General features: G+C 38.6%; 1 protein-coding gene across 4 annotated transcripts in view; it reads left to right on the top strand.

The window, feature by feature from the left end:
• klhl13 (kelch-like family member 13) overlaps window positions 1-13201 on the top strand; it is a 28247-nt gene that overhangs the window by 2021 nt on the left and 13025 nt on the right. The window contains exons 1-2 of one of the 4 annotated variants that reach the window (XM_086098787.1): window positions 3408-3752; window positions 9104-9175. The exons of 1 other annotated variant lie outside the window; for it this stretch is intronic. In XM_086098787.1, the coding sequence (XP_085954913.1) occupies window positions 3655-3752; window positions 9104-9175 (170 nt within the window). In that variant the 5' untranslated portion in view covers window positions 3408-3654. Of the gene's footprint in view, window positions 1-3407; window positions 3753-9103; window positions 9176-13201 lie in introns of those variants that run through there. 2 more of the 4 variants (XM_086098784.1, XM_086098785.1) reach the window with 2 other exon arrangements.

Below are 13201 nucleotides of genomic sequence, written 5' to 3'. Positions count from 1 at the left end.
ACCATGCACCAGTTCCGAGACGTATCTCTGATTTCGGCAGTGATCGATGAGTTAGTTTTTCGTTAAATTGCTGCTCCATTCACAACAGCTGGAACATGAATGGGCAACAAAACTCAAGCAATTCAACTGCGCCAAAAAAAAAAGTAAATGTCACGTTAGGTAAGGTATGTAAGTTAAAAGATACTTTTAAGTTCCAGAAAAATGTGGCTGGCTCAAAAATGAGCATTGCTGTGTGCCACTTTTCACCGGATCAAGTCTATAGTGGGGAAATCCCCTCTTTGAGCGTAATCTTTTCCTGTTTGCCAGAATATAACAACCGTGTATTCACAGCCTCACAGAACAGTCGAGTATGGCAAAAAAAAAAAAAAAAAAGATCATTTGTGCATATTGCCATCCAAATTCTGGCTAATCAGTATTTCAGTATTGGTTGTGATGGATTCACTTTCACAGCACACATGCTGCTGATTCTGATGAATATAAATGTTGTTATAAATTAAATCATGAAGCCCTTGCGGGTTATTTCAGAATTTAGAATTGTCTCAATAGAATGTATTTCCTCGGACGCAAGTAGCTCATCCGGAAGGACTTAAGTTTTGGAACGTCATTGTTCGAATCCCCCCCCAAAAATGCAGCTATTTATTGGTGATGCTAGTTTGACTACTTTGCTTTGAGCAAGACTCATAACCTCAGCTCAGAGGCACAGTGTGACTCCTCGCATGCCCGATCACTCTCATCTGTTAGTCTGTGGTGTGCAACATTAATATATAGCAGTGTGAATTGAAATTCCCCCGGAGACATCACATTATGGTAATGTAATATTACAGCCCACTTCAGTATATGGATGCAATTATACTGGAACACATGGCAGTCACACCTACAGGAAGTGAAAATGCCACATTATGTCCACTTGGACAGTCTAATTATGTCCAATAATAAAGTCGCTTCTAAACAAATTGCCTTTTGCAGTGGTAACGATCCTCCGTTTTGAATGGCACAATCAAAGAGGTACTTATTCAAAAATGTGCTTGTCGTTGGTGTTTAGACCTGTACTGCATGATAATGAGAGCTGTGTCAAATTACCTGGCTCAACTAGTTACTTGATAATAAAACTGCTCCCTCGGTATGGTGTTAACACTACTGCAACCACAATAACTAACATTTTGTTACACGAGTTTGTCTCGTCACACTGCTAATTAAAGCAGAACAGTATTATCTTTTTATGTTTCAACCCTCTATCAAGCTTTTGACACAGCTCTTGTATTTGATCTCATCATAAAGTGTTGTGCAAGTTGTCATGATGTGGCGGGTCGGTCTATTTTTAGTCACGATGTGTTTCACATATTTTTGTTCCCTTTTTAATGGGAAAGTGTGTGTGTGTGTGTGTGTGGGGGGGGGGGGGTCTTGATTCATGTCGATCTTCAATTGTTGCGCAACCTTTTAGTCACCAGAGTTCTAAAAGGCATCCAAGGGTTGTATGTGAAAAGTTCAGAGCTTTGTAATATTACAGCTGGCTATATTTAGCTGATAGTCAGCGTATGACTTGTGGTATAAGTGAGGGGATGACAGATGGGGCAGCAAAGTTTTTCTTGACCTGGAGACAGTGGAATATTTGTGGACCTCCAATGTGCTGTGTTCAGCTCTGTAGATTGGACCGTCGTATTTGTAGTACAGTACAGTAGCACGTGTTGGGTGTCTCAAATTTAAAATGCTAATGAAAAAGTGCAGGAAATGATGTCATTAAATATTCATATTGTAGTTAGGCAGCATTTTGCGTGTATTCAGCTGCCCAAGTGGTTGTTGCGGTAGTCATTATGCAGAGGCGGGGGTAAGTCGCAAGTAAGTCGTAACCTTAACTCTATTTGCTACTACTAATGTAACTATTGCAGTGTTCCTACTACATTACCAGAAAATACTGGTTTATGATACTGCTAGAGGAGCATGGATGTAAACATTGTGTATTACAATGCGCATTCCTTGAAAAATGGTTGTAGTACCAGATATTTGGGAATACTGTTTTTTTTTAGTGATAGACCCATATAGGTTTTTTTCCGGGGCCGATACCGATTATAGTAGTCAAGGAGGCCGGTAACCGATATATCAAGCCGATATTCATTTGCAGTAAAAGAGAAAATATTAGCGTCAAAATAAAATAAAAATTAAGCATGTTTGTTAAAACGTTTAACATTTTCAACACTTTGAAGGTTTTTCTTTTAATTTTAAACATATAAAGAATAGACAGCTTTGTTTAAAACTGATACAAATTCCAGGGAGCTTCGCAGGTCATCACCATGTGTTAAAGTAATAAAAAAAAAAAAAAGGCTACCTAAAGTTTTCTACTGTCGATAAAGTTAAAAAAAAAAAAAATCAACGAAATTGTATTAAAAAAAAGTGTAGAGAGTTCCCAGTGTCAGCATAATCCTTTATGAAGTAAGGTGGAAATTTACATTAATTAAAAGTTCCCTGTATCTCACTGAGCGACAAATGCATAAGAATGAAGCTAATTTTGGGGTTTTGTCAGGGTTCGTAAAAGATTTCAAAAGATCTTCGCAAACAGTGGAAAAACATGTTCTAAATTTCTACAAGTAAAAACTGTCTGTGAATATCTTACAAATCACGATGAAAACCCAAAATTCTCTGCATTTACCGCTCAGTGAGATGCCAGCTTTATCGGCCTTCAGATTCATAAAAAGCCAATGTCGATATTTGTCAATATTTGGCCCAGCCCGATAATCAGTCTATCCCTACTAGTTTTCTACTTGATATTTGTTTTTGTTGTATAAAAAAAAATAAATCTTTTAACAATTGTATATTTTTCTATATAAAATGTGTTTCATAAATAAATAGAAAAAAGGTCAGAAAAAACTGCCATTATTTTCATGTAATTTTAAGGAAAAATGTATCAGGATATAAAATTATACCTATACCAGGTTATAGAATATTGTCCATATCACGCAGCACTACTTGGACCTTTGTTAAAATAATTTTGGAATTTAAGTCATCATACAAACAGAATTGAAATTAACTGAACTCTTTTTTTATTTTATTTTTTATGTTTTGAGTCTTTCTGTCGCCATGAGTTTTTTTTTTTTTTTTTGAGACCCGAAGTGTTCCTGACAAATTAAAATTGTTCAGAATTTTCCTGAGAGATGATGTTTTTGCCTTAAAAAAATCAAAAACTTATTTTACCCAAGATCCGAACAAATTGGAGATTGGTTGTCTTTTATTGTTAAAGATTCCACTACATTGGGTCCAAAGCAACTGAACTCGAATGGTTTTGCTGCAAATAATGCCATAGCATGACCCCAGTGGTAATCACAACTGTGCTAACAAGGTGGCACTGTTGCTTAGCTACACTTGATAAACCCCGCGGAAGGCTGGGCTCCTTCCCCCTCCTACCGCTCGACAGTGGCTTATGCAGCGAGGCGAGCAGTCGCGGTGGATGCAATCTATTGGCTTCTTGGCGCTGCCGCTAATGTCACAACCCTGCCTGTAGCCCGCACTGCCTCCACCCGTGTATTTCTGTCGCCACGGCCCGCTCGCCCTCCCCCTTGGATGGTGTGGGCAGGAGTGGTATGGAAGACTGCATTGGGAAGCTTCGCATGGAAATGCTCTTTGCCGTTAGTATTGCTCTAGCACCATTCTGGTGACAACAACATGCCGTTGAAATGGAAAAGCGGTTCGCCTGTCAGCTGGAAATTCCCAGTGCCAGTCCTTAAGACGTCCCGGTCCTCACCGCTTTCACCTGCCTACATGTGAGTAATAGCATTCATGCAACACTAACGTGGATTTGGGGACATTTCTGTTTGTTTCTCACTTTTGGGTTTGGGAAATGAAAAGGCATTTTTGAACATTTGGCGCTGTCACTTTTGGTTCCAGTTTTGCGTTCCATACATGTGATTGAGGGTTGTACCGTTTGAATTGATTAGCCTTTTCCGGCATGCATTTGGTGTTTCTCTGGCACGCTGCCTTGGGCAGGACTCAATTCGGTGCAAGCGAGCACGTCCATGACTTTTGCCATGTCCCTGTGGCTTCTGTTTATTTGGAAACGGGGACTTGCCGGCTTGGGAGGAGTCTGCCTTTGTCAGGATGTCTGGCTTGCCCTGGTTTAGAAGCTATTGTCATCTGCTACTGTTCTCGAAGGGGGGGGAGGGTAGAGCAGAAGGTCTTCACACAACCTTTTTGCCATCCTCTCTTTTTGCCTTCTTTTCATCGGCTCTCCACGAAAGCTCCTGCTCAGCATGGTTTAGGGTTGAAGGAGTGAAAATGCGGGTGTGGGTTTAAATCATTTGAGGGCAGGCTAGGCTACCTCTTGGGTAATTGTATTGGCTTTTTTTGTTCAAGTGGATTTATGCAATCATCAATTATTGCGCAGATTTACTTTGGAGCTACTTATGAGCTTAATTTTGCGAGCTTAAAGAAATTCAGCTGCGCAAGACACTGCTGTTTTTTTCTACTGTATAATTTTACACTAGCGAAGTGAGGGTTGACAGATGCACACGTTCCGTGTTAAGACGCGAGTCTTGATGAATGTTGTTACTTTATTAATCGCTTAAAAAAAAAATATCACAAGTTTTCTGCCTACACTTGTACACACAAGACCACAATAGCCCTGTCATTGAAACCGTTTGGTTCCACCCTGGTCCTTTTACATCCCCACCCAGATTTATCACAGTAGTCTGTAGATCAAACATCTCACCACTTATCATCATCATCAAGCATAATTTCGAATGTTTTTATAATCTTTATTCTTCATCTTCAGTGTATTGAACAAGAAACGTGTTTTTTTTTTGTTGTTGTTGCTGTTTGTTCCTCAGAATTCAGCGCACATTTCCAGTCACTTGACATTCTACGATATAAAAAGAGCGCCGAGAGATTTCAGTAGTAGTCTGGTCGGAATGACTTTTTACTGGCCGGCCGACCGCACAAAAGCACAATGAGGACTCATCAAGAGCATGCAAGTGGCTGAGGATGGCGTTTTGCGTGTCTTGTTGCGGAGGTTGTGCGCGCACACTCGCAAGTGAAGCATGTCAAGCCTCGAGGCTCCGCCTCACGCCGTCTCAGCAGACCGCTTGCTATTTTGAAACGTGTCTATTGTAAGCTGTGTTTTTTGGGTAGGTTGATATCGGGCCCCCCAATTATAGGTTACTCGGTGGTCAGAGAAACGTCGCTCTTTGTAGGTCCTTTACTGTGGAGGAGCCCTTGAGGCTTCGGTGATATTTTTAACTGCATGCTGCTAGGGTAAAGGTTATATCCACAGCAAAGGTTTTGAATACATATGGCCTTATTTTGTTCTGCCAACTCGCTGATGTGCGCAAATCAAATTATTGTACTATATAGAAAGACTTTACAGTTGACGGTTCTCCCGCAAAATACTTTTATTCAAGTGTCTTGTCAGACGCTCGTGCTGCAGCAAAATCTCTTGTGATGAATTTGGCAAACAGTTCACGCAGTTTTGAGAAACCTACTTCAATACCAACCCGGAGTGCTTTAATCTGTTAATCAAACTAGAGTATCTGTGTTCCAAAAATAATCAAAATGTTGTCGATTTGACAGCTGACATCAGACGCAATAAGAGCTTGAGGATTGTTTTTTATTTATTTTTTTTATCAGTTTTACTTTGAATCTCACTTCTACTGAATAAATAAAACACATTTTCATGGCTCGAGATACAGACAGATTAATTAGTTGCAATGTTTTTGGCAGACTTGAAATTGAATTAAATTGCTAAACACCTTCCACAATAAATGGCCGTCTGATTACATAGCTCGCTTGTTTGATGGGGAAATCTAATTAAAACATCTTTTAAAAAAAACCACATTTTCCCTTCATCAAAAAATGAGGCAGATTTTTGGATTTAAAAAACTATTTGCAGATAAGTTTAACAGAAGAATGGTTCACTCGAAGTAAAACCCTGACTGTAACTCACAGGGCTGTGCACAAGTAATACACTCTCAATCTAATTTGGAGCTTTTTCTTTGAACGCAAACATGCTCAAATATTTCCAAGTCAAGATGTGCCATATTGCTTGACTCCTTCCCAAAAAGACTGAGCATTGTAATTAAAGTAAAAGTTGCTTCACCAAAGTATAAGATTTAGCACGTGCACACTGATGCAACCAGTTCTAAGTTTTTATGCTCTTTTAATTGTTTGTTTACCCAAAAACATGTTTCTTTTCCATTTGAATTGTAAAAGTTATAGCCGGTCGCGTTCTCATCAATATTACTGCTTTTACACTTTTGCCATGCGTGTTTTGTGAAATTGTTATGTTTTGTGAAATTGTTATGTTTTGTGAAATTGTTACCCTCGTGCTCACTACACTCTTTCAAATGTCAGGCTGCTTGGAGATGGTTGCTATAACCTTTAACGTGCTTGTCTATAATTTTCTTTCTAATCTCAAGACAAATTCTCTCCTTCACTTTCCGTCGTCCATGTTCTGTGTCGTTCGTATCATGTCACCAAAAAGCGCAGTGACTATTTGTCATACACCGTATATGTGTATCAAGAAACATTTGTTTGTATTGAAACATGCCATGATTTTATTCAAATGTCCAACCAATAATTCCAGGAATCAAATCACAGTTCTGTGACATTCCAGATTTACCACTTTTCATCTCCATGCGGCGGTTCTGCGCTGCCAAAATTTGTAGTATCGCATCATTGTCAAAATGAAGCCATTTTTGCTGTGGTTGCGGCACAGTGACAACTTGTGTTCATATCTGTTCCTAAAAATGTAAAGTATCTCTAAGCAAGTACTATTTTTGTCATCTTGTGTCCTTTCTAGTTGTACACATCCTGTTCTGGTTTGCCTTCCTTCTGCAGTATCCGTCAGGTTGATTTAGCATTTTGTGCATGTTGACAGATTGTCTCCACCACCCACACACGAGCCTTTTTCTCCTGTTAACCGTTTGTGGTTCAGGTAGGAACATTTTTCTTTTGAGGTGCTCCAAATAACGCACTATTTATTGAAGGTGCCAGCATACCGTGGTCAAATGTTAATATTCTGCTAATTAACATTTCTCAACAATAATTAGAGTGATGATGTGGTAATTATAGGTAATATGACCTGGGCAAAGTGAACCGTAAGCAGTTGCTTGGAAATAGCAAAATAGTGTTTAACGCCTAAATTGTGCGTTTGAATGTAACTTTAGAACTTCATGGGTAATTTGCAGGATTTGTTTAGTTTGGAGCATTTGGTCATAAAGGAAATCAAATTTGGACAGCAAATAAGCTGTGATTCATTTTAGCTTCTCTGTCTGAATTCAAGATGATGATGATGATGATGATGATGGTGGTGATGATGTACATGGCCATGATATAAATCTGCCCATGTGTGCAGGTACTGTAACTGTACATTAAAATGCAGTCTGCCTGAAGGTCTGTTTGATGGAATAGATTTGCGAGACAGAACATTTATCAACAATGCTGCAAGGCTGTGTCTTTTTTTTTCTGCTCAGCTGCCTTTGACTGTGCGGCAGGTACAAACAAGCAGTTTGCCATTTTACTGAACTGAGTTGTCAGTTTATCAGAAGGGCGAAGTGTGTCGTCGCTGTCTAACTATGCAGGTGGAAGCTGGTTGAAAAGGCCCAATATGTATGATACGGTCCTTGATGCCACCATTTGATACGGTAATAAAATACTTTTTTTTATATATATATATATATATTGAAAGAGAGACATAGGTGTCACTAGTCTGCATCTCCGACTGCATTCTACCTCTGCCTTTGCATTGCTGCTATTCTGAGTCAGGATTTGATCTGGAATGAGTTCCCCTGTGGCTGAAGGCATGTCTGAAATGTATGGCGAGAGATGTGTTATTTAAAAACGTGTTCTTGTAGCCCAAGAAATGTACTACAGAAGGTCTGAAAAATGACTTGAGATGTGAGTGATCGAGTTAGACACTGAACGCATTCTGTGGAAGTCAAATGAGGGCCCTTGTTGCATTGCTTGTTCTCTCTTCACTGAGGGATTTCTTAGATTGCTCTTAACAGTACTTTTCTATTGGTTCGCAGCTAGCTATGGAGTGCAAAGCTATTCTTATAAATCTTTCAAGAGCCACTGTCATCTCGCGGCAAAAGCCAAGTTGACTTTAGCTTCTTAAACTGTCACTGGTAGAAGGATGTTTTAAAGCTTTCCACTGACATGAAGGGGATTTGATAGACTTCCCCTCCTCATTTCTTCATTTCCCTTAACACTTTTTAGTGGTTTCTTTGACTTCCAACTTTTTTGGGGTTCTCAAAACCTCAATTGGTAAATAAGGGTTACTTTATGCAGACGCAAATTGCAGCGGACCTACAAATATTGTTAGCGGAACATAGCTCAGAATACAAATACCAACAGGTCTGAATGAACTAACTTAATTTGATATTTACACAGGATTTCCTCAAATGGCAGCCGTCCCTAAAGCATGCCGTCTCCCAATTTGTCACTGGGTGCGTAAACCACCCAAGAAAAATAAATGCCTCCCATAAGTTAGATGGCAGATGCCGCCCTTTTTTTTCTTCCTTAGGAGAATAAAAGTAGTAACTGTAATTACTCACACATGGACATTAAAGAGTTGACCTCTGAGCTCATTTCTTTTGCCAACTGCAAACCAAAACAGCAGCACCAAAGCAAGTTAATTAAAATGTGGAGACGTACAAGATATTTCCAACAAGTTCCCCGCAGTATTAAAATGTTTGATCGCTTGTTTTTATGAACTGGAGTCCAGGGACTACTTTTTGTTCTTCCCAGTCTGCATTTCTCCATAATAGCCCGTTTGACTTTGTTTTGACTTTACTTCATTAAGATTGTACGTAATAGTTTAACCAATAATCATTATCTGTTTGGGAGGAAAGTGAGCTATAAGTGTCATCTAATATTGTTTGCTAATCCAAACAGACGCTCATACAAATAAAGCCCCCCCAGCCCCCCAATAGACACCAACCTGCTGTTGAGTAAATAAACTCTCCCTTGCCACTATACAAGCGAATTTGGCAATAGACTATTCTGCAACGATTGCATCAATCAGTACGAGAGATGGACTCTGCTTGGGTTCAACCACTGTGAGATTCCCGTCTCATGTTGGATGCTGTGGCTTGTTGTCTTCTTTGTTTCGTTCCGGCAGCAACCAACACTCCTTTGTGGTGTGGACAAACCACTCGCTCCTCGCTGCCTGTCCGCCTTACCACCTGACAGGGTAAATGTAAATGTGTTCTTCCTGTGATTGTGATCGCTGTGCGTTTAAAGCAGCGGCGGTGTCAAATCCTGCTAGTTGTAGCGCCATCCTGTGTGACCCTTCACCTTCATTCAAAGAAACAATCAAATTGAGCAGTGGTAGCGGTGATGACATCTGTTTCGTGTTTTTGTTTTGCTTTCAGCAAGTTCCCATTAGTCTTCCTGTTCCGTAGAATGTGAAACGAGTGGCAACCAGCTCAGTTGTTTATCCGTCACACGCCCATCATGGAAATGGACATATTTTTAACATTGCCAATTCGCACTAACAGTGGAACCTTAAAGGTTGAACACTAAAAGTTTTAAGATGGTGTCCAACTAAATCTTTATTTACCACTACCACAAAGTAGTTCGAAGTGTATTTTTGTTAGAGAAATTGTTGGTCCTTTCCACATTTTGTGACCTTTTTTCTGGTTTTCAACCTTTTTGAGGTTCTGCTGTTTTAGCATTGTACTTTCTATTAGACTGTGTTTGTATGAAATGTATATTGTCATCACTTTTGAGCTCACTAAAGAAACTAGAGCTGTCAAAATTAATCGACAACTATTTTAATAATAGAGTAATTATTTGGAGCCTTTTTTTTTATTTAAAATTGTCCAAATCCTCTGATTTCAGCATCAACAGTAGTTGTTTACTAATTTCTGTAGTCCAAAATGAAAGAAGACTGATTATCTTCTGTGTTTAATCAAAATAAGAAATTTGCAAACATCTGCTTTTGCTTTGAAAACAATGACCGAACCAGTAACATAGCACAACATCAACCCTTCCCCGGCCCTTTTTATTTAATTATTATTTAAAAAAAATTAATCACTACACGAAGTACAAAATGACCATCAGTCACTGGTCAATAAACAGTAATCAGGCGGGAAAACATGCTTTTATAATACACTTTAATGCAAAATAAAAATTTAGTCGATTGAATAATTGATTCTAAAAAATATTCGATAGTGACAGCACTAAAAGAAACATTGCCTTTAGACATAATATCCTCATATTTGTCGATTGTTGATTTGTTGTTAAGTCAGCACTTTTCGATCTCTCTCAGTTGGTAAGCGCCTATTTGTTGCCAAGATTGTGGTGGCTTCTGTGGCCACCATGCCTCTGAAATCACAATTAAATGACCTTATCCTCTTGTTGTGTTCTATTATAGCTCAAATCTGCTAATTGAACACAAAGATGAGCTATAATGTTGGCCAATAGCCTGGGAAACATTTAATAGCCTTCGGAAGCTTTCTGGATTAAAAATTTTTTTTAATAAAATGTGCACAAAGCACATGGGAACGTAGCTTTTACTAAATGGTAAAAACACATACTGTAAATGGTCTCCATTCACTTAAGAGACTGAGAATTGCCTCATCGCTCCAACAAAGTTAGTTTGCTACATTTGATGGTCTGCCTGCGCACAAGCCTGCTTGAGACAGATTTACTGCTATGCTGCGCCAGACATTTTTGTAAAACACTATTGGATCAAAATCACGCCAACCGGCATTTAAAGTGTGGGATACCCCTGACAATTCTGTCACGCTACCCAGTGGAGGATAGCTGTAATATGTTTAAACCTTTTATTCACTGAAGGTGCGAATAAATCTCCCTGCGAGATAGAAGGTTCGTTGTAAGAGATTCCTTCTGGTGATAAACGGACTTCTTTATTGTTTTAAAATACTGCCTGTCTCTTTACAGGCGCCTGATATCCATATTAGTGTTGCCGTTGGAAACTCAGTAACCGAAACATTATCTTACTGATTTCATTATTTTAGCCAAATGTCATGTCATGACACACTAACATTATTTTTTTATCAAGTATGAATGAATGCCCAACCAGGATATTTTCCATCAAATGTTTGATTTCACCTTTATTACTTCACTATTGTATATCGCAGTTATTACTTTAGTACTGCATGTACCGGTAATTATAAAGAAAAACCACGCGCGCATTCAGACCCCAACCTCTTATGAATAATTTCTGCTTCTGCCTCCTCCTAACTGCTAACAAAGAAACACGATTGTTTCTAGAAACATGCTCTTAATTAATTCTAAAATCTAGTACAATGTTGTCCGGCCCAGTTGTTGAATAATTGTCTTTGTGCATCACACAGCTGTGCACTTTGCACTCATTAGTTTCTTGCCTGAGTCTAGACACAAAAATGTCACTACGCATTAAAAACGAGCGCAATCGAGAGCAAGCTCCGAAGCTAAGAAAGGGAAAAAAACGTCACATAGGTCATTTGAACATGTTCACTTTATTTTAGTTAGTTACATTTGTGTAATATAACCATTTATTTACACGCACTGACGTCACATTCATGGCCCACACAGTTTATTACAGGCTGCAATGCAGATGCCTCGGATGGTGCAAAAGTCGAAACTGCATGGCTGGTCCTGATTTTGGCAATAAGAGACAAGAGGCTACTATTCAAAACAGCTTCCCCATTTAGGAGCATGAATATGCTCAGCACATTTACGAAATGGAAATGGTTCATCCCCTAAGAATTCTGCATATATTAAATGTTTTTTTTTTTTGGTCTCATTCTGTCTTTTGGTTGTGATCTTTTATGTCCAAGAGTAAAGGTCAGCAAAAGGTTAGAGACACATCACAAGGAATCATATCCTGTGTACGATGAACTACAAATCTCTTCAAACAAACGCTTTTTGATCTGTGGTAGGGGGACTGCATGAAATGTTAGAGTTAACCATTGGCGAAGGTTATCTTCATCTACCAGGATTTCGACATGTCTGTCATGTCTGGCCAGTTTTGGCATTAAGATAAGATGCCCTTTATTGATCCCCAGAGGGGAAATTCAGAAATGCTTGATATTTCACGGTTTCTAATCATAATCAAGAATGGACTGTTTTCCGTTGTTCTCCTTTTTGGTAACTATTCATATCTCTCCCTTGAATACATTGGACATGATTCAAGATGAATTGATTTTTGCAATTTACTCTGTCCACTTATTCCTGCCGTGTAAGGAAAACGGGGGAATTATCCCTGAAGTAGCAGACGGCTCGGTCTGGATCCTCAAGCAGGAATGGCTGAATGAAAATGCATGAATCCACCAAAAAAAAAAAAACATTTGAAAGGTTGACTATACATGCCTTGATTTTAGGAATCCTGTAAGTCCTGTTAGTATTGTTAACTCTTAAGGTCTAGAGCCCGACTGATTAAATCGCCTGCCCTTCAAACAAACATTTGCCAAAATGATCGGCCAAATGGCCGACGTTTGCCGATTGTTTTTCCAATTCATTCCCTCCAACAATTTACACTGCATTTAAGTAACACTGGTATCATTAATTATTACACATAAAGCCTACAAACACCTTGTATAATTAGGAAATTTGCTGGTAAGGTCATTTTATGGTTCTGTCATTCAAAACAAAAATACAAAATAATAATAAAAACAGTGCAACATAAATGAAATTGTTCAATATGATACACATGACAAGGATTCACTTCACTCTCATAATCTCACTAATTAAAATACAGTTTTTGCTGTTGTTGTTTTTTTTATAATATATAAACGATCACTCCTGTATTCATGGGGAAACCAGGCCAGCCCGTGAATAGCAAAAATTGCAATGACTTATGAAGATAAATGATGGACAAATTAGTAATCGGTATTTTTCTTTTCCTACCAAAATGGGCATCGGCAAAAAAAAGAAGAAGGGGCAATTCACATTGGTCGGGCCCTATAAAGGACTAAGAGATTTTTTTCAATTTAGTTTCCGTTTCCGTGTGTGTTTCTATTCATTGACCAAAATCTATTTTTCATTTAATGAAATTAATTTCCAGAGCCTCTGATTGGGTAGGTTTAATACAATTGCACCACTATTAACTGTTGTGTTGGTCATTTTTAGTACATTTTGTGGCATCATGCATGCACGAGAATCTGTTTACAATTTCTAATTTCCAAAATGTATTCAAAATAAAAAATGTTGGTAATGGTGATCATTTTGATAGGCAATTTTCATTCCCTTTCATTTCTTGTTATGATGT

This window comes from Leptonotus elevatus, chromosome 16, assembly GCF_054856555.1.
Source record: "Leptonotus elevatus isolate MCC_2025b chromosome 16, RoL_Lele_1.0, whole genome shotgun sequence".
Lineage (NCBI taxonomy): Eukaryota > Metazoa > Chordata > Actinopteri > Syngnathiformes > Syngnathidae > Leptonotus > Leptonotus elevatus.
The sequence above is the reverse complement of the archived record's forward strand: the minus strand, read 5'-3'. Positions and strand labels throughout refer to the sequence as shown.